Here is a 22,498-nt window from a genome sequence, read left to right as displayed (position 1 = left end):
TTTGCTGCTTTGGATTTCAGTTTCACTTTCCTTTCTTTCTGATGGGAAGCCACTGATCTCAGCAGAACTTTCTGTCTCCAAACTGTGGCTGTTTCACAAATCAGACAGAGCAGCTGAATACTCCACTTAAGTCCCATCCAAATCTTAAAAACTGGTAAGTGACTTCCTGCCATCCAATGTTTCCTAGCTGCATGTGAAGAAACTTGCCTGGTTTTCTTTCTCTTAAAAAGAGTTGCAGTGTGCAATTCCTGCTAATGATCATACTTCTCTCTTTCATTGGTTTTGTTTTTTAATGAGGATTTCAATATTTCACAGGGAACTATGGAGAATAAATGAACTGTGGGTAATCTTATGCAGTTCTATCAGATTTTTGAAATGATTTCTTTCCTTAAGAACAAAAGCATTTTGGATAATGTTGAAATGATCTGAGTCTCTCTTACCTTCTTTTCTCTTTTCTTCCTTCTTTTCTGGAGGGAAACACTATCCAGAAAATGCTTATTTTATGCTTTTACTCTATGTATGTCTCTAAATATGAACTCTAGTGTTGCTTTCTGTGTTAACTATTTATAAATGGTACTTCACCAAGAGTCTCACTCTCAACTTGCTTTTTTCCAGTCAAGATTAATTCTTTGAGTTGTATTCACATTGATACAAATAAGCCTAGTTTAGCCATTTCAATGCTCTTTAGTATTTCATTATATGATATACAAATTGTAATATGCCAAAATTTGTGTATCGAATCTTCTAATGTCACCATAAACAATGCTGTTATGAATATATTTGCTCTGAAATGATGCATGCCTACCAGGACAATGGAAATGTTCTTGAATCTCTATGTCCTAGTCAACTGTTAGTATCACTGGATTTTTGTTTGTTGTGAAATTATACCCCAGTATTGTTTCACATACAGTTCCTTGTCACTAGAATGGTTGAACATTTTTTCATATTTTTATAGCCCATTTGAGTTACTTCATCTGTGAATTTCCTCAGCACATACTTTGACTACTTTTCTATTAGGTTGTTTGTGGTTTCCTTATTTTTTAATAGAAACTCTTTACATATGTTGGATAATCTTTGTAGGATATATGGATTTTTAAACTGCATTTGTTTGTATTTGTATGCATTTGTTGTATCTTCTATTGTAAGAAAGATTTAAGTTTTCTTAAATTTCTTAATGTAGTAAAATTTATCCTTCTTTCCTTTATAGTTTGTACTTTTAGTATCTTATTTTAGAAATCTTTCCCAATTCAAAGGTCATAATGATACTCTTCAGTATTTCCTTCTAATACTTTTCACATTTAGGGCTTCACATCAACTGGAATTTAGTTTTGAGGCTATTATGAGATTATGAAGATGCTATGATTTAATTAAATTTTTCTATAGCACTATTCACTTGTCCTCAAGACTGCATAATCAGTTGTGTCACCAGGCGGTACATTACAGCCTCAGAACTAATTTATCTTACAAATGGAAGTTTGTACCTTTTGACCACCTTCAACCATTCACCACCCCCACCCCCTACTTCTGGCAACAACCATCTGTTTTTATTTCTTTTTTTTTTTTTTCCTTCTGTAAAAATTTTATTTTTCTTTAAGATCCTGTAGGTATTCCTATTAACATACAAAACTATTTTCTAAATGGTATTACTGAAGTATTTTTGTTTTTTTAACATTTTTTATTGATTTATAATCACTTAACAATGTTGTGTCAAATTCCAGTGTTCAGCACAATTTTTCAGTCATTCATGGACATATACACACTCATTGTCACATTTTTTTCTCTATGAGTTATCATAACATTTTGTGTATATTTCCCTGTGCTATACAGTGTAATTTTGTTTATCTATTCTACAATTTTGAAATCCCAGTCTATCCCTTCCCACCCTCCACCCCCCTGGCAACCACAAGTCTGTATTCTCTGTCTATGAGTCTATTTCTGTCCTGTTTTTTATTTCTGTGAGTTTGGTTTTTCTAGATTCCACATATGAATGAGACCATGTAGTATTTGTCTTTCTCTGTATGACTTATTTCACTTATCATAAAGCCCTCAAAGTCCATTGATATTATTGCAAATGGCAGAATTTCTTTTTATTTTTAATGACTAACATCCCTTTGTGTAAGTATATATCGATCTTTATATCTATATATCTTTATGTCTCTCTTACATTGAAAAAAATCATCGATCTATTTGTGGACATAGATTGTTTCCTCATCTTGGTTGTTGTGAATAACACTTCAGTGAACATGGAAGTGCAAATATCTCTTTGGAAACCTTAATTTTTTAAGGATAAGTACCTAGAAGTGGGGTTGCTGTATTATATGTTAGTTTAATTTTCTGCAGAACTTCCATACTATTTCCAAAGTGACTGGAACATTTTACCTTCCCTCCAACAGGGAACCAGTGTTCTGATTTCTCCACATCCTTGGAACACTTGTGCACTCTTGACTGCAAAGCATATTTCTGATAATGAGCTAATACTCAAAATATATAAGGAACTCCTACAACTCAACTGCAAAAAACAAAAACAAAAAACCCAAATAAATTTTATGTCCTTCCTTCCTCCCTCCTTCCTTTTTCTTTCTTCCTTCTTTCTTTCCTTTTCTTTCTTCCTTCCTTTCTTCCTTCCTTCCTTCCTTCCTTCCTTCCTTCCTTCCTTCCTTTCTTAGTTTCTTTCTTTCTTTCTTTCTTTCTTTCTTTCTTTCTTTCTTTCTTTCTTTCTTTCTTTCTTTCTTTCTTTCTTTCTTTCCTTTCTTTCTCTCTTTCTCTCTTTCTTCTCTCTTTCTTTCTTCTCTCTCTTTCTTTCTTTCCTTTAACAGTCATCATAACAGATGTGAGGCGATATCTTACTGTGGTTTGATTTACATTTCTCTGATGATTAGTGATGTTTACCATCTCTTTATATACCTGTGGGCCACCTGTATGTCTTTGGAGAAATGTCTATTCAAGTCCTTTGCTTGTTTTTTTTTTTAAACCAGGTTTTGTTCTGTTTGCTGTTGAGTTGTATGAGTTCTTTATATATTTTGGGTATTAAGCCCTTATGGGATACATGGTTTGCAAATATTTTCTCCTATGTCTTAGGTTGACTTTTCACTCTTGATTGTTTCCTTTGCTGTGCAGAAATTTTTTTACTTTGATCTAGTTCCTCTTGTCTATTTTTGGTTTTGTTACCTGTGCTTTGGTGTCATATCCGTGAAACCATTGCTTAGAACAGTGTTATGAAGCTTTCTTCCTCTGTTTTCTTCTAGGATTTTTATAGTTTTAGGTCTTACATTTAAGCTGTTAATCAATTTTGAGCTATTTGTGTGTGGTCTAAGATAAGAATTCAATTTTATTCTTTTTCATCTGGCTGTCTAGTTTTCCTAACACCATTTGTTGAAGAGACTGTCCTTTCTCAATTATGTATTCCTGGCACCCTTGTTAAAGATCAGTATTGACTGTATATGCATGGGTTTCTTTGGGGATCTTTATTCTGTTTTGTTCATTTATATATTTGTCTTTATGCCAAATATCATACCTTTCAAATTGCTATAGTTTTGTAATATGTTTAGAAATAAGAAATGTGAGGATTCTGGCTTTTATCTTCTTTCTCAAGTGTGTTTTGTCTATTTGAGATCCTTTGTGGTCTCATATGAATTTTAAGATTGTTTATTCTATGCTATTGGGATTTTGATAGAGTTCACATTGAAACTGTATATCACTTTTGGTAGTATGGATATTTTAACAATTTTAAGTCTTCCAGTCCATTAACATATGATGTCTTTCCTTTATCTTTGTTAGTTTCTTTCCACAGTGTTTTATAGTTTTCAGTACAAGTCTTTTTGCCTCCTTATTGTTTCTAAGTGTTTTATTAATTTTGGTGCTATTGTAAATGGGAATCGTTTTCCTAATTACATTTTCAGTTAGTATATTTTTAGTGTGCAGAAATGCAACTGATTTTTGTTTGTTGATTTGTATCTTGCAACTTGATTGAACCTACTTATTAGTTCCAACAAGTTTGTGTGTGCGTGTGTGTAATCCTTAGGGCTTTTCACATTGAAGATCATGTCATCTGTGAATAGACATAATTTTATTTCTTCCTGTCTGATTTGGATACTTTTAATTATTATTTTTCATGCCTAATTGCTCTGGTTAGGACTTGTAGTACTGCATTGAATGGAAGTAGTAAGAGTGAACAATCTTGCCTTGCTCCAGATCTTAGAGGAAGAGAGGAAGAGTTATATGCTTTAATATATGAACTTACTATGTTGAGCTAATTTCCTTCTGTTCTTTGTTGAGAATTTTTATGGTAAAATGGTGTTGAATTTTGTCACATGCTTTCTCTGCATCTATTGAGATAATGATGTGATATTTATCCTTCATTCTGTTATTGCTGTATTACATTTATTGATTTTTGTATGTTGAACCATCTTTGCATCCCAGGGATAAATCCCACTTGGTCACGGTGTATTATCCTTTTAATGTGATGCTGAATTTGGATTGATGGTATTTTGCTGAGGATTTTTGCCTTTATAATCATCAAGGAAATCGATCTATCTTTTTCTTTTTTTTCTTGTAGTATCTTTGTCTGTCTTTGGTATAAGGGAAATATGGGCTTCATAAAGTAAGTTTGGAAGTGTTCCCACCTCTATTTCAAGTTTTTGGAAGATTTAAACAATTGGGATTGATTCTTCTTTAAATATTTGATAGAATTTACCAGTGAAGCTATCTTATTCTGGGCTTTTGTTTATTGGAAGGTTTTGATGGCTGATTTAATCTCTTTATTGGTTATTAAATTTTTTTTAGATTTTCTCTGTCTTCATGATTCAGTTTTGGTAGGTTCTATGTTTTGAGGAATGTATTCATTTCTTCTAGGTTGTACAATTTGTTGATGTATAATTATTCATGATAGTCTCAATCCTTTTTATTTCTGTGGCATAAGTTGTAATATCTCTTCTTTCATTTCTGATTTTATTCCTTTTAGTCTTTTGTCTAGCTAGACATTTGTCATTTTGTTAATTAAAAAGACCCTCAGTTTTATTCATTTTTGTCTATCCTTTATTTCATTTATTTCTTTTCTAATCTTTTTAAATTTTCTGCCTTCCACTAACTTTGTATGTTTCCCCCCCTTCTTTGTCTGGCTGCTTGAGCTTTAAAGCTAGATTATTTACTTAAGGTGTTCTTTTTAATGTAGTCACTTATGATAAAATTCCCTCTTGTTACTGCTTTTGCTGCATCCTATTATTTTTGGTATGTTGTGTTCTAAATTTTCATTTGTTTCAAAATATTATCTAATTTCCCTTTTTGATTATTTCTTTGCCCTATTAGTTATTCAAGAGTGTTTTGTTTAATTCTCACGTATTTGTGAGTTTTCTGGATTTCCTTCTGCTATTGATTTCTAGTTTCATATCATTGTGTTTAGAAAAGATACTTAGTATGATTTGAATCTTCTTAAATTTGTTAATATTTGTTTTGTGACCTGACTTGTGGTCTGTCATAGAGAATGTTCCCTGTGTGCTTGAGAAAAATGTGTCTTCTGTTGTTGTTGGATGGACTCTTATGTATATCTCTGTCAGGTTCATTTGACCTGTAATGTTGCTGAAGTACTCTGTTTCCTTGTTATTCTTTAGATATGCTATACATTTTTTTTCCTGAGCCATAAAATTCATTGTTTCTACCTCTGTGGAGATCAAATTAATTGTCAGGAAGTTATCCATGTACTATAATGTGAAAACCTCTCTACCGAGAGAAGCATAAGTTTTTCTTTTCCTTGAATCAATTAATATGGTAGATTACATTTATACAGGCATACCTTGGAGATATGGCAGGTTTTGTTCCAGAGCAATACAATAAAGTGACTATTCACAATAAAGTGAACCACATGGATTTTTTTGGTTTCTCAGTGCATATCAAAGTTGCTATCCATGTTTTGAAAGTACTGACTCTCCTAATGAAAGTTTAAATCTATTATTATTGTGTTGCTGTCAATGTTTCATTTATTCAGCTGCTCTGATTTTGAATACATATATATTTGTAATTGTTATATTCTTGGTGAGTTGATCCTTTTATTGTTAATATAATGTCTTTCTTTGACTCTTGGGACAGATTTTGATTTAAAGTCTATTTTGCCTGATATAAATATCAGGCTGCCTTTTGTTTTACATTTGAGTGGAATTTTTTTTTTACTATCTTTCTACTTTCATTCTATGTATGTCCTTAAATCTAAAATGAGTCTCCTGTAGACAGTATATAGTTGATCTTTTTATCCATTTAGCCTCTCAGTGTTTTAATTGGGAAGTTTAGTCCATTTACATTTAAAGTAATTGTTGATAGGGTAAGATTGACTACTACCATTTGTTAATTTTTTTCTGTCTGTCTTTTAGCTCTTTTATCCCTCAATTAATATCTTTCAGTTTCCTTTTGTGATTTTTTAGCTTTTTTTATAGTCACATGCTTTCATTCCTTTTTATTTTTATTTTTTTGGTGTACCTTCTACAGATATTTTCTTTGTGGTTACCTTACACATCTTATAATTATAATGATCTATTTTAACATCAATCACATACAAAAACTCTATACTTTTACTTTCTTGACTTACAGTATTTCTGTCGTAACTTTTTATATTGTGTATCCAGTAATATTTTTGCATAGTTATTTTTATACTTTTGTTTGTTTTAACTTCTGTACCTGAATTAGAAGTGACTTATACATCACCACTACAATATTAAAATATTATGTATTTGTTTATATATATTTACTTTTACCAGAGATCTTCATGCTTTTCTTAGCTTTCCTGTTTTTTATTAGTATCATTTCATTCAACTTGAAGAACTCTCATTATAATTTATTTTGCCAGGTCTAGAAGTGATAAACTTTTTCAGCTTTTGTTTATCTGGGAAAGTCTTTATCCCTCCTTCATTTTTGAAGGAATATCTTGCCAGAAATAGTATTCTTCATTGGCATTATTTTCTTTTAACATGTTGAGTATGTTATTCCACTCCCTTCTGACCTGCAAGGTTTCTGCTAGGAAATCCATTAGTTGTCTTAGGGAGATTCCCTGTATGTGATGAATTACTTCTTTATTGCTGCTTTCAAAATTCTCTTTTTGTTTTTAACTTTTGATAATTAAATAATATTACATCTTTGTGTGGATTTTTTAAATCCTATATGGGTACTATTGGCCTTTTTGAATCTGGGTATCTGTTTCCTTCCCCATATTTGTGAAGTTTTAAGCCAACTATTTCTCTAAATAAGCTTTTTGTAACCCCGTTTCACTGCTCCTGGGCCACTCATAATGCATATATTGATTTATGTTATGATGTTTCTTAACCCCCTCAGGCTTTCTTTCCTCCTTTTCATTATTTGTTTTTCTTTTTGTTCCTCTGACTGGATAATTTCAAGTGAAATGTCTTCAATTCACTTATTCTTCTGCTTAATCAAGTCTGCTGTTGAAACGTAGTAAATTTACTGTTCAGTTATTATATTCTTTAGCTCTAAAATTTATATTTTAAAAAAGAATAATTTCTGTTTGTGGAAATTTTCATTTTGTTCATGCACAATTTTCTTGAGATCATTAAGCATCTTTATTATTGCCACATTTATATATGTGTATATATGTGCATATATATATGTATATATGTGTGTGTGTGTGTGTGTGTGTATATATATATATATATATATATATATATATATATATATATATATAGCATTGTAATCCAAGTAACATGTTTTAAATGGGCCAGAGATAAAAATAACTCCCTGGAACTAGAAGAAGAAATCCGTGCTTTAAACTGTGATGTGATACTACTCTCTCAAACGATTATTTTTCCTCCCCCTAGATACAGAACAATGGCAGTGACAACCACACTGACATGGAACGAGGAAAGGAGTCTGCAAAAGCTACTTGGAAATGTTTCCTTGAGACTTCTTTATAAGTCTAGTGTCCATGGAAATAACATTCAAAATATGAATAATAAGTGCATTGGTCAAGGACCCACTATAACAATGATTTATCTTCCTGAATATACTTTTGGGATCTTTATTCTTGGGCATTATCCTGAAATGGGTAAAAACTTTAAAGAGCCAAATAATTCCTTCTTTTTTTCATTTCAAAAGAATGAAACAATGAAAATGACAACTGCATTTTTAAACTCAACATTAGAAATTACTAGTGAAGATCTGAGATTTGATTTCGCTAAATTTCAGAGTTTGTATATATCACCAAGAAGTGAAAAAATTTGTATACCTGAGTTTTTAGAGGAAGAATTAGGACTTACATCTGACCTTTCCTGCAGATATTCGGAATGTGAAGTTTTTCGAGTTGAAGGTATGTTAAATGAGATAATCCTACATTCTGGTTCTAGTCTTTGTGTTTGGGAAAATGAGACAAACAATTGAGGTTCATGCCACCAAATTTCTCTTTCATAAACTCCAGAGTGAAACCTGGGAGGCATAGAGGTTATGAGGTTATTACCCAGAAAGAATAGGCAGCTTTGATCAAAGTAAGTTGAGAAGTGTAAGTGAAGTGATGGAAAGAGAGAGGAAGAGAGAGACAGAGAGAGAGGCCTCACTATCAGAGCAGACCTACTTTGACACGTGACACGTCTTTCGTCAGCCCTAGGACCTTTGGGCACAGTTATGTGAGAGTTTCCAGAGTGAGTTACTGTGCAAAGAAGATATGTCTCACGCCCCTTCATCTCATTATGCTGCCAACTCTAACTCTTACTGAGTAGCTCAGCTGGGTTATGCAAGCGGACTCAATGCCCTGTTTAGAAGGCAGACTTGGCTACGCTTCACCAGGGAAGTTTAAAAATTATGATGCTATGTTTATTTCCTTTAGGAATTAAGGATGATGCAGGCTACATAAGCAGGATAACAGAAGCCACACAGTAAGTTAGTTTCTTGGACTATTTGCTACTCATTTCATTTAGACTAACCATATAAATGGCACTGACAAATATTAAGATTAAAAAATCATACCACTTGGAATGTTAAAAATCAGTTATAATGTTCTTGAAATAATGTGTTCACGACAAGTTAGAATAACAACAAAAACAAAACCACTACCAACTGAAATTTTTAAGATCCACCTAATGACGATTTGACTTTGGCCCCGTTAGATTCAAAGTTTTCCAGATAGAGTTGAGATGACCATTTCAGATAATTTCTCTGAATCTTTTTCTTGAGAAGAAAATTTTGGGGGAACTTCAGAAAATTTTAAAAACAAAGTCACTTTTCCCCAAGTTTATAGATAAATACTTGCATTGCATATATTTTATTTTTATTTCTCCTTAATATATTATTTCTGAAAATTCATCTTCATTATTATTGTTACTTCTCATTAGATTTATATGGTCTAAGGCTAATAGTTTAACAATGATTTGGTTGCTGGTTAATGTTGAATTAGTCTCATATAGATAAGTGCATTTTCTCAAGCACAAAATGTGTAACTTTAGACCTTTTCAAGTCATATGATAGAAGACATTAATATCAAATGATAAGTAAGTAATTGAACTATACTTTTTAGAGGAAAGACAAGAGGCTCCAGGTGAATCAAATGGTATTGTTCCTTACGGATGGTCTGGCTGTTGTATTTTAACTACTGCATTTTAACAGGCACAGAAATAGTCTCCTAGAAGACCTCAGAGACTACAAGCCCTATGCAGACCTGGTATCAGAAATCCGTATTCTTTTGTTGGGTCCAGTTGGGTCTGGAAAGTCTAGTTTTTTCAATTCAGTGAAGTCTATTTTCCAAGGCCGTTTGACTCGCCAAGCCATCGTGGGTTCTGACATCACTAGCATTACTGAACAGGTAAGTTATTTCAGGATTTCCTGAGGATTTTGTCTTCTGGATTACAAAATTATTAGGTTTGTTCATTTCTTTGCTATTTTCTCAATAAATTAACTGCCACCTAATCTATGAACAATTAAGTGCAAAAATAAATGTAAAACAGGAATAAAAATTGAATCAGAATTGTCTTCATTAAGTTATATTATACAGAGAGGCTTTCAGTTTTTATGGATGCAAAAAACAGTTATAAGAAGAATGTTTTTTGGTATTTGTAAAAAAAAAAATACATTTTTAAAAGCTTTGTGGAAATCTTTGTCTATTTTATTTGATATATATTTTTACTCATGTCCCACATGGTTTTGCCTGGATTGATAGTCTTTACTCTTTTTTGTAATCAAATAATGAGAATTATGTATTGCAATACTTTTACATCATACAAACCATTTTATGAGAAATGACCATGAAAAGTGAAACAGCAATTCACTTTGGTGGGTTAACCTTCAAAGTGTAAGTGAATCCATTAATGCTCCTATAAAGAGTATCTTATTTGTAAACAAATATATTTAAGGAAATAAGTACTAATACCATTTTTAAAACTGTTACTATAAAGATCTACAAATTACAGTGCAATATTTATCTAGAAATGTTCTTCCATTCTCCGCCTGTCAATGTTATTATACAAAGCCAAAAAAGGGGATGAATAGAAAATTTCATAATCAAGCTATGTTTTTCTATGATTGCCCCAATCTAATACTGTCATCTTCTGGTTGGGAATATTCTGTATATTATCAATGCAAAATTTAGCATAAGACAGTAATGGCTCATTTTAGTTTTGTGTTCACATTCAATAACTGAAAGTATTTTCTAGGACTTTCAAGAGTCACATCTTATTTCTTGATGTTGGCTGGAGTTTTCCACTTCAGTGACTTTATTATGATATATCAGCCTAGCCTTAGGAGCCAAGGCAAGATACTACAGCAATTCACTACGTTAAGAATTGATTGAAATGTTTATCTTTGCTAAATATTGTGTTGCAACAAACAAACCAATAAACAAATAAGTACTATTCAGTGTGAAAGACGCTATACCAGAAGTACTGATCAGGACAGGTTTTTCTCTGCCTTTGTTTCATGTTGAAAATGCCAAAGGCATTGTTTTAAGAGAAGATGTAGATCTTGAACTCCAAATGGAATGTAAATACTATACACACTGAAGGAAAACAAGACAGAATATTTGTTTAAGGAAATGGAATACCTTATTGCTCAGAGCCCCCTCTCTTTGAGGAAATGAAGTTGTAAAGGAAACAGGTTAATGATTAATGGAACTATGAATGTGCCTATTGATCTTAAAATTTTATTATTTTATATTTTATTATTATATACTTAATTAAGTATATAACTCTAATATTTCAGGTAATTCATTCTATATTGAGGTAGCAGTAAACCTCATTCACTTAAATCAAAACCTCCAGTAGCATTGCTCCAAGACATTTTATGGAGTGATGGGAGCTTTTGACTCCATGACAAATTACAACAGGTTATAGATGGATCCTCCACTTCCTGGTTTGGAGTGGGAAAATTGTGATGAAAGTATTGTCTAGTGTCTCTGAGAACCTGATTTTTTTTGTGAGTTTCCTAAATCTTCCATAGTTGTACCTGTGTTGGAAGTGTATTTGACCAATGAATACATGTTTTCCAAAGTTGTCCTGAAAAATGTTCTTGGGATCAGATTGAGTGTGTCTAGAAGAAAAAAGATTTGTTAAAGTAGTGTACCTTAAGTGAGATTTGTGGACCCCGAGAATCCCTGAGACTCTGCTAGGGGATCTGTGAGTTTAGAACTATTTTTATAATAATACTAAGATTTTTTTTGCCCTTCCTCGTGTGTTAGCATTTGGACTGGTCAGACAAACATACTTTTCTCTGTTGACACCTTAGCGTGAATTAGGCAGTGACACCAAATATTACTATATTCACTGTAATGTTCCTTGCCACTGAGCTCGCAGTGAAAACAAAACAAAAAAATGCCATTTTCACTTCAGAATGTCCTTGATGAATTAAGAACAATTATTGGTTTTATTTAGACTCAACTTTTGAATACATGCGATTTTGAAGTTTTGTGCGATGAAATGGGAAGTGCACATAAAGTGCTCCTCCTGCAGATCCAAATATGGTGGTTGTCCAGCAAAGCCTCCGGTGTGGTTGAGTCATGAGCTGAACTTTACTCACGTCGAATCATTTTTAATTGAGAAAACAATGGACAGACTTAGTTTTTCATTCTTGGCTATTTGGTAGACCTTTTTTTCAGAAAATGCACAAAGTGAGCTTATTACTCCAAGGGAAATAATCAACAATGCTTGTTGCCAATGATAACACTGATTTTTTGAGAAAAATGAGAACTTTGGGAAACTTGTTGCCATCACTTTGAGCTTGATAACATTCCAGTACCTAAAGACTTATCTGATGTGATGAATGATGATCTTAACAAATATAATGTTTTAATGTTGTATAATAAAATGTGCCAGTATCTGGAAGATCTAGATAAGCCAGTGAACCAATATTTTCAAATGACCATTGCATCAGGTTACAAAACCATGGATGGATAAAAGATATCTTCAAATTGTAAGATAGATCAATGAGTTTAATGCAACGGAGTATGAAAATGTCACAGATTTCACATTGCCACTAACTTTTGAGAAATTATCACTTGTTCAGCTTTGATGTATTACTAATGATGAAAGCCCACAATCCTGTGAAAGTTGTTATGTTAAATACTCCTTCCTATTCCACTATATGTGTATGTGTGAGGCCAGATTTTCTTCATACTTCAACCAAAACATCACAACCGACTGAGTGCAGAGGCAAATATAAGAATCCAGCTGTTTTCTATTAATTTAGACATTAAAGAGAATTACAAAAAGTAAATCAATCCCACCCTTTCCTATAGTTGTTTTGGAAAATCCTTTTTTCATCAAGTTGTTAGTTAGGTTAACATGTAACAGATTCATGATTGTATTTTTAAATGATTTAAGGAATATTCAAACTTTTTGCTTTACTTTCTACTATGTTAGATATCCGTGGACATAACCCACATAAATAAAATATCTTTGGAATCCTCAATAATTTTTAAGAGTGTAAGTTGACCTGAGACCAAAATGTTTGAGGACCACAGTTTTAAAATATTAACCAGTCTCTGTTTTTCCTATCGTCATGTCTTAAAGGTTCCTTGAAGAGTGAATTTTTAAACTTGATGTGTTTTGTTTCACAGTACAGGATATATTCTATTAAATATGGAATAGATGGTGAATCTCTGCCATTTAAGTTGTGTGACTCCATGGGGCTGGGTGAGAAAGAGGGAGTAGGATTGTGTGTGGATGACATACCCCACATCTTAAAAGGCTGCATGCCCGACAGATATCAGGTAAGAATTCTCCAATCTTTAAAATATTTCAAATCATTTTCATCAATGCCTTTTGTTGAATCTTGACCCCTTGAGGCATTTTTAACTGTGGAAGAGTGGCTTCAACACCAGCCAACACTTTTACTTTAGATGAATACGTATTCGTGTAAGGAAAGTATATACATTAAGAAATGTAGCCTAAAGGTAGGATTCTACTCATGTAGATTCCAGGAAAATGTTAAGAGGAGATATTTATATCACTCTTTGTAATGATGTAAAAATCTTAGGAAAGTAGTAGTTTAATCTCTTGCCCTTTTTTGATCCCTTAGACAAACCATTGAAACAACCACTTTTTGTGGAAGTGTGAGGTTATACTGAAAGTGCGTAGACTTCACTGCTTAAATACTAACTACTTAAATACCCAGATTCAAAGTTGGCTCTGCCACTAATTAGATGTGTATCCATAAGCAAGTTACATCTTGTCTCTGTAAATCTTAGTTTTTTCATGTGTGAAATGTAGCTAATAATAATGCTCATCTCATAGGATGGCTAAGAAGATTAAACAAGATAGTATACTTGAAGCTCTCAAAAACTTAGCCATCATTATCAACCTTCTCTTAGGTAGTGAGTATGATAAAATCAGCCTCAATTTTTAAAGAGTGTCTTCCTTTGCCTCTCAACTGTGCTTGATTAGCAACCTTAATTATGCACTCATTTATTTAAAACCTAATTTGAGCCAGATACTATTCTAGTTACTGGAAACATACAGTTGAATAAAAACATAATCTTTATCCTCAAGGAGCTCACAATCTAAAAAAAAGACATAGATACAGGGAGGAGGAGCTGGGCAGAAAAATAAGAAAAATCATGAACATATGATCACATTCATTTTTCACAGCAGAAAGTCAATCAGTTCAGTCCAACACTGAAACATACAGTTAAAAAAAAATAATGAATCCATCCTTGTATTATGTTTTGTAATTATTTTATTAATCCTGGAAAGATTACTGTCTTGTAGTAAGGAGATGTTAACTTGAAATTTAGTATTCCTTCTGTTTCATTTTAGTTTTTTTCTTCTGTAAAATTAAATTATAGTATTTTAGTTAAAATAACACTTTCAATATGTTTTTCTCTCTCCTTTTATCTCTATCCACTAGTCCATCTAAGTATACAAAATGCTTGGGGAGGAGTCTTAAATGGTATGTGACAAACAGTAATAGTAGTTTGTACTGGAGACTGGGATTGGAAATTAGCTTTTTTACAAAAATCATTGTTTATACTTTTCTGAAATATTTTCATTATGGATAATGTAAATTATGGATAGTTGTCATTTTTGCTAAAGCAATGAAGTGGGGGTTTTCTAAAAAGATACAATGGCATTATGCTGACAGTGGAGAGGAAGTATGCAAGAGAGATACTGCTAACTAACCTGAGGAAGGAGTATCTGAGAGAAGGGAAAGTTTTGGCTTGGAGGTTAGTGGTGGTCATGTTTGAATCATGAATTGTATCTGAAAGAATTCAGTAGACTCTCTAAATGCTACCTTTTGTTTCTGTAACAGTTTAGTCCTCATAAACCAATTACACCCAAGCATCCTGCATTCATCACCTCTCCATCACTAAAAGACGGAATTCACTGTGTGGCTTATGTCTTTGACATCAACTCTATGGACAGTCTCTCCTTTGCAATGCGGGCAAAGCTCATACAAGTTCAGAAAGAAGTATTGAACCACGGTAAGTCTTACTGTACTTATCAAAAAAAAAGTTCATTTTGAGAGGATAATATATTTCCAGGACATTGCAGAAAGAGTACAGGTCTCATGTCCTCTTTATCCAGTTCCTGAGCCCTGGGTTGGTTGCTGGCAGCGGCAGTCGGAGATCATCTACAAGCTTTACGCAAAGAAAGGCTCTAGAGCTTAGTCTTTGGTCCTCAGAGACTAGAGTGGCCATAGATTTTCATCATGTGTGATTTTCCTGTGGCTTGATAGGGAGTCACCACCTCTTATTATGTGAGTAGACCATAAAAATTAAAACCAGGAGACTAATACTCTTATAAGTTGGGTCTTGCTCTGTCATTTTGCCACATGTGTAGATTCATGTAACAACCACTACAAGCAAGACACAGAACTACTCCATCATCACAAAAGTTTTTCTCATGGTGCCTTCACAATCCTTAATTTTTGCCAGCAACTAGTCTCTTCTGCATCTCCATAACTTTGTTATTTTGAGAATGTTACACAAATGGAGTCAAACAGTATGTCTGATTTGAGACTGGCTTTTTTTCCTTCACTCTAATATCCTTTGAGTTCCATCAAAGTTGTTTTGGGTATCAGTTGTCCACTCCTATTTTTTTTTTTTAACATTTTTTATTGATCTATAATCATTTTACAATGTGTGTCAAATTCCAGTGTAGAGCACAATTTTTCAGTTATACATGAACATATATATATATTCATTGTCACATTCCTTTCTCTGTGGGCTACCATAAGATCTTGTACACATTTCCCTGTGCTATACAGTATAATCTTGTTTATCTGTTCTACAATTTTGAAATCCCAGTCTATCTCTTCCCACCCGCCACCCTCTTGGCAACCACAAGTTTATATTCTATGTCTGTGAGTCTATTTCTGTTTTGTATTTATGCTTTGTTTGTTTGTTTGTTTGTTTTAGATTCCACATATGAGCAATCTCATATGGTATTTTTCTTTCTCTTTCTGGCTTACTTCACTTAGAATGACATTCTCCAGGAGCATCCATGTTGCTGCAAATGGCGTTAGTTGTCAGTTTTTATGGCTGAGTAGTATTCCATTGTATAAATATACCACTTCTTCTTTATCCAGTCATCTGTTGATGGACATTTAGGCTGTTTCCATGTCTTGGCTATTGTAAATAATGCTGCTATGAACATTGGGGTGCAAGTATCATCCTGAAGTAGGGTTCCTTCTGGATATAGGCCCAGGAGCGGGATTCCTGGGTCATATAGTAAGTCTATTCCTAGTCTTTTGAGGAATCTCCATACTGTTTTCCACAGTGGCTGCACCAAACTGAATTCCTACCAGCAGTGAAGGAGGGTTCCCTTTTCTCCACAGCCTCACCAGCGTTTGTCATTTGTGGATTTTTGAATGATGGCCATTCTGACTGGTGTGAGGTGATACCTCATTGTACTTTTGATTTGCATTTCTCTGATAATTAGTGATATTGAGCATTTTTTCATGTGCCTATTGATCATTTGTATGTCTTCCTTGGAGAATTGCTTGTTTAGGTCTTCTGCCCATTTTTGGATTGGGTTGCTTATTTTTTTCTTATTGAGTCATATGAGCTGCTTATATATTCTGGAGATCAAGCCTTTGTTGGCTTCATTTACAAAAATTTTTTCCCATTCCATAGGTTGTCTTTTTGTTTTACTTCTGGTTTCCTTTGCTGTGACGAAGCTTGTAAGTTTCATTAGGTCCCATTTGTTTATTCTTGCTTTTATTTCTTCTAGGAGAAAATTTTTGAGATGTATGTCAGATAATGTTTTGCCTATATTTTCCTCTAGGAGGTTTATTGTATCTTGTCTTATGTTTAAGTCTTTGATCCATTTTGAGTTGATTTTTGTGTATGGTGTAAGGGAGTGTTCTAGCTTCATTGTTTTACATGCTGCTGTCCAGTTTTCCCAACACCATTTGCTGAAGAGACTGTCTTTATTCCATTGTATATTCTTGCCTCCTTTGTTGAAGATGAGTTGACCAAAAGTTTGTGGGTTCATTTCTGGGCTCTCTATTCTGTTCCATTGGTCTATATGTCTGTTTTGGTACAAATACCATGCTGTCTTGATGACTGTAGCTCTATAGTATTGCCTGAAGTCTGGGAGAGTGATTCCTCCAGCCTCTTTCTTTCTCTTCAGTAATGCTTTGGCAATTCTTGGTCTTTGATGGTTCCATATAAATTTTATTATGATTTGTTCTAGTTCTGTGAAATATGTCCTGGGTAATTGGATAGGGATTGCATTAAATCTGTAGATTGCCTTGGGCAGTGTGACCATTTTAACAATATTTATTCTTCCAATCCAAGAGCATGGAATATCTTTCCATCTTTTAAAGTCTTCTTTAATTTCCTTCATCAATGGTTTATAGTTTTCTATGTATAATTCTTTCACCTCCTTGGTTAGATTTATTCCCAGATATTTTATTACTTTGGGTGCTATTTTAAAGGGGATTGTTTCTTTACTTTCTTCTTCTGTTGATTCATCGTTAGTGTAAAGAAATGCCACTGATTTTTGAACGTTAATTTTGTAATCTGCTACCTTGCTGAATTCTTCAATCAGCTCTAGTAGTTTTTGTGTGGACCTTTTAGGGTCTTCTATATATATAGTAACATGTCGTCGGCATATAGTGACACTTTTACCTCTTCTTTTCCAATTTGGATCCCTTTTATTACTCTCTCTTGCCTGATTGCTGTGGCTAGGACTTCCAAGACGATGTTGAATAGGAGTGGTGATAGTCAGCATCCTTGTCCCAGATTTTAGAGGGAAGCTTTTGAGTTTTTCACCATTGAGTACTATGCTGGCTGTAGGTTTGTCATATATAGCTTTTATTATGTTGAGATACGTTCCCTCTGTACCCACTTTGGTGAGAGTTTTTATCATAAATGGGTGTTGAATTTTATCAAATGCTTTTTCTGCATCTATTGAGATGATCATGTGGTTTTTGTCCTTTCTCTTGTTGATGTGATGTATTACACTGATTGATTTGTGTATGTTGAACCACCCTTGTGTCCCTGGGATGAACCCCACTTGGTCATGATGTATAATCTTTTTTATGTGTTGTTGGATTCTATTTGCTTTTTTTATATGTTGTTGGATTCTATTTGCTAATATTTTGGTGAGGATTTGCTAATATTTTGCTAATATTTTGGTGAGGATTTGCTAATATTTTGCTAATATTTTGGTGAGGATTTGCTAATATTTTGGTGAGGATTTTGGCGTCTATGTTCATCAGTGATATTGGCCTATAATCTCTTTTTTGGTAGTGTCTTTGCCTGGTTTTGGCATTGTCCACTCCTTATTGAGTAAATGATACTCAGTGATATCCATGGTATAGATACTCTACAGTTTTCTTTAATCATTCTTCATCAAAGGACTTTTTGATTACTTCTTGTTTTTGGGTATTGCAAGTAAAGTTCATTTAAATATTAATGAATAGGTTTCTATGTGGACATAAGTTTTTATTCTTCTGGGATAATTCCCCAAGAGTGTGATTGCTGGGTCCTATGCTAGATGTGTTTAATTTTTTAAGAATCACCAAACCATTCTTCAACATTACTACACATTTAATATTTTTACCAGCAATATATGAGAGTACCAGTTTCTCTGCATTCTTGCTACTGTTTGGCATTATTGATATTTTTTAAAAATTTAACTTTTCTAATAGTTATATAGTGATAGCTAATCCTGGCCTTTATTTGCTTTACCCTGATGACTAAATACACTGAACGTCTTTTAATGTACTTATTTGTTTGTGTATGTCTTCTTCAGTGAAATATCTCTTCTGTCATTGGCCTGTTTTCTATTTTGACTCTTTGGCTTTTTGCTGCTGAGTTTTAAGAGATCTATACATTCTAGATAGGAGACAATTTTCAGATACATGATTTGCAAATAGTTTCTCCAAGTGCTCAGTTGTCTTCTCGTTATCTTAACAACCTTTCACAGAAAAAAATTTTTTAAATTTTGGTGAACTCCAATTTGTCAGTTTTTTCTTTTAGGAGTCATGCTTTTCATTTTGTGTCTAAAACTCTTCACCAAGCTTTAGGTCCCCAGATTTTTTTCTGTGTTTTCTTCAAAAAGTTTTATAGTTTTACATTTTATATTTAAATATATGACTCATTTTGAATCACTTTTGATATGAGATGTGAGTTATAGGTCAATGTTCATTTATTTTATTTTATTTTAGCCCGTGAATATCCAATTGCTCCAGCACCATTTGCTGAAAAGGTTATCATTTGTCCATTGAATTTCTCTTGCACTGCTGTCAGTTAAAGAGGAAGGAACTTGTTTTGTAAAATGAGTTGGGAAATGTTCCTTCTTCTTTCATTTCTGGAAGAAATTATGTAGAATTGGTATTAATTTCTCTTTGAATATCTGGTAGAATTTTCCAATAAAAGCATCTGGGCCTGCAGATTTCTTTTTCAGGAGTTTTTAAAACCACAAATTCAATCTGAAAATAGTTATAGAGATATTAAAATGACACATCATTTTCATGACATAAAATAACTGATTTATCTACTTGATTTAGGTGTCGCACAGGTAGCCTTGCTTACTAAAGTGAAAAACAGCAATGAAGTTCTTGAAAACAACTTCTCAAAGATGAGTAAATCTATGATTTCTCAAAGCCAGGTAAAGAATACTTTTTGCAACTAGACAATATTGAAATAGTGTGTGTGTGTGTGTGTGTGTGTCTGTGTGTGTGTGTATATGTGTGTGTGTGCGCATATATGTGTGTGTGTGTGTGTATGTGTGCTCACACTGTATACTCACAGGTAAATGAAGACACAGATCAACTGCCTGGTTGATTCAAGTTTATACCCCACTTTAAAATAAGAATTATGTGAATTATAATTATATTCAGAAAATAATTTATTAAGCTATTACTTTTTCTGTTCCTTGAATTATATTTCAATTCAGTCAAATTTTAGATATAAGACTTATGCTTATTAAACTCATTTTTTCCACAGATAATAATTGCCAGCGAGCTGCTAGGCGTTCCTATTTCTAAAATCTTCGTGGTTGAAAATTATGCTTCAGAGCGGGAGATGGACCCCGTAAAGGACATTCTGATCCTCTCTGCACTGAAGCAGATGTTGAGGGCTGCAGATGACTTCTTAGAGGATCTGCCTCTTGAATAAACAGGTGCTCTGGCCCCTTTCTGCTCCTCTCCAAAAGCACTGGTGCTTTTTGACAAACTCTAAACTATTTCTCAGTTGGAGGGCTGGCGCCCATCTGCCTGTTCCAGTTCTGTCAGCCCTGTTTCTATATGTGCTTTGTTTTTACCCTTTTTATGTTTTGTTTTCAGATGCAGTTGTGGGAATGGTCCAGCTCTGCAAGCAGTATCAGTTGCCTTGATTCAGACACTTGGCCCAAACTGGGGTTGCTGACAATCTTCTTGAGGCTCTGCTTTCATTTACAGTTTTGCCTCTGTCCCCGACAATATCTTCCTGATGGTTCCTTCTAAAATCAGTCATACCTCAGGTGCAGAGGCCAACCCTGAGCAGTGGTGGACCCTACTGCAAACCACTCTCTGTATTTCTTCACTATTTACAGTTTAATCCCTATGACGCCTTTCTAAATCTCCTCAGCAAAATTAACTATTCCCTTACAATGAAAAATCTGTGTGAGTACTAATCACATTGACTACAAAACAATTAACGTACATATCTGTTGCTCTAAATAAATTGTGTTTTTGAGAAGCAGGGTTTGGATTTGGCTTATCTTTGTATTCACAGAAATTAGCACAGTGCCTGTCAGGGAGCAAGCACACCTGTTATTAAGCATCCCTCCCAACCTTCCCAGAGCAATAACATGTATTTAAAGTTTTCTCCTTATAGGAGAGAAGACTTGGACAGAATGAAATGCTGGAGAGAAATAAAGGAGGGAGAATGTTTCACTTATCTCTGGATGAAAATATGAATTGAAGTTAATTGAAAAGAACAAGTATTTCCCAAGGACTTACATTTTGTTTCTCCAAAAAAAAAATAGTTTTTCCTTTAATGAACTCAGGCCTGATTTTCATTAATTGAATTCCAAACCATCCTAGCCATGTTTCCAAAGTAGAGTGATCAAATAAGATTACTAATGCAAGTCAAAGAAAATGGAATATTATTCAGCCCTAGAAGGAAGGAAATCCTGTCATTTTAGACAAAAAAGGATGGACTAGGACATTATGCTAAGTGGAATGGGTCAAACAGGAAAGACAAATACTGTATGACATCATTTATACGTGGGGATCTAGAAAAGCCAAACTCATAGAAACAGATAGTGGAATGGTGGTTGCCAGGGGCTGAGGGGTGGGGAAAAAACAGGGGATGCTGGCTAAAGAGTACAAATTTCCAGTTGTAAGATGAATGAGCTCTGGGAATCTAATGTACAGCATGGTGACTATAGTTAACAGTCCAGTATTGTATACTTGAAAATTGCTAAGAGAGTAGCTCTGAAATGTTCTCACCTCACATACAAAAAAGGTAATGGCTTGAGGGAATGGAAATGTTAACTTACTTTATTGTGGTAATCAGTTCACAATATATATGTGTATTAAGTCATCATGTTGAATACCTTAAAATTACATAATGTTATATATTAATTATATCTTAATAAAGCTTGACAAAAAGTAAAATCAAAAGTGACTCTTTCTGAGAGAAATTTGTAGCATTGTCCAAATTCACCCAGAATCCACCTTAATAAAATACCAAAGAGGAATAGTTACGGTGGGTGATGTGTAAGCCCTTGTCTTCTCTAGAAAACTAATTTTAAAGATTATCATGTTGCTTCTTCATTAAAAAAGCAGGCTCATAACTAGTTTGATAAAATCGACTGGGGGACTCTCAGAGACCAGCAGATAAGTAATCATCTTGTAGGGACAAAACCCCATCGGATGTTAAAGTAGCCACTTGATAACAAGGCTGATCAAAGTCTTCAGGTATTCCCCAAACTGTGGGAATTTGGAGGCCCCTAAATTCCATCCCTAATGTGATGAGTCTTTGGGCCAGTTTATGGAGGACAGTAGATTAAGTACATCTTATTTTTGCCATCAACCTAAACAATCAGGAATCTTGCCTACCAGTTGCAAACCCTTGCACAATTTTTTTCTGATGTTGGAGAAGATGTAGGCCACTGGGGTCAGCAGGACAGAGAGCCAAAATCCAGCTGTGTGTCACGTCCCTTACACAGGTAGATGCAAGCTGTTCCAGGCTCCAGGACAGGAATGTCAGTGTAAGCAAAACTGCAAGGGCAGATTGCAGGAGTTGGAGAGGAGGTGGGGAAGAAGACTGACAAGCTGTGCTCAGCAGTGGGGGGTAAATCATTGTAACTTTTAATAGTTTTTTGAACAATTGATTTCTTTGGCATATTCCATCACAATGCATGTCTGACATTAATAAAAAAAATGCAAGGAAATATATTTAAGCCTTTGAGTTCATTTGTCTCCCATTTGGTGAGATGCTGTGGAAGTCATTCACATGTGAATGGACTACTACAATTTAAATAAGTGCACTAAAACAAATACCTTCGTGGCATTCTGAGTGTGTCAGACCTGTTCTGCCTGGTTGGCAATTGGTGGTTCTGTTCTCAGTGTAGACTTAGAGAGGGGA

General features: G+C 33.8%; 1 protein-coding gene across 2 annotated transcripts; it reads left to right on the top strand.

The window, feature by feature from the left end:
• IFI44L (interferon induced protein 44 like) lies at positions 1-22,230 on the top strand. 2 transcript variants are annotated; one of them, XM_074376167.1, is made up of 9 exons: positions 1-154; positions 7,815-8,302; positions 8,816-8,864; positions 9,592-9,787; positions 13,031-13,183; positions 14,722-14,893; positions 19,432-19,532; positions 19,871-20,045; positions 20,741-22,230. In XM_074376167.1, the coding sequence occupies exons 2-8, from the start codon at positions 7,825-7,827 to the stop codon at positions 20,039-20,041; spliced, it is 1,320 nt and encodes a 439-aa protein (XP_074232268.1). In that variant the 5' UTR covers positions 1-154; positions 7,815-7,824; the 3' UTR covers positions 20,042-20,045; positions 20,741-22,230. The 2 variants fall into 2 exon arrangements, with proteins under 2 accessions (XP_074232268.1, XP_010961657.1); XM_010963355.3 differs by lacking the exon at positions 20,741-22,230 and adding an exon at positions 20,209-20,605.
• The last annotated feature ends 268 nt before the right edge of the window (positions 22,231-22,498 follow it).

Source organism: Camelus bactrianus, chromosome 13 (assembly GCF_048773025.1).
Source record: "Camelus bactrianus isolate YW-2024 breed Bactrian camel chromosome 13, ASM4877302v1, whole genome shotgun sequence".
Taxonomy (NCBI): Eukaryota; Metazoa; Chordata; class Mammalia; order Artiodactyla; family Camelidae; genus Camelus; species Camelus bactrianus.
This window is presented reverse-complemented; position numbering and strand designations above follow the sequence as displayed.

What these genes read in the sequence shown, in the direction of transcription:
- IFI44L (XM_074376167.1), top strand. Translation starts at nt 7,825, where the DNA reads ATGGCAGTGACAACCACACTGACATGGAACGAGGAAAGGAGTCTGCAA. An exon ending in AGGATAACAGAAGCCACACA is followed by an intron (nt 8,865 to 9,591) that starts GTAAGTTAGTTT and finishes GCATTTTAACAG; the next exon opens with GCACAGAAATAGTCTCCTAG. An exon ending in CTATGATTTCTCAAAGCCAG is followed by an intron (nt 19,533 to 19,870) that starts GTAAAGAATACT and finishes TTTTTTCCACAG; the next exon opens with ATAATAATTGCCAGCGAGCT.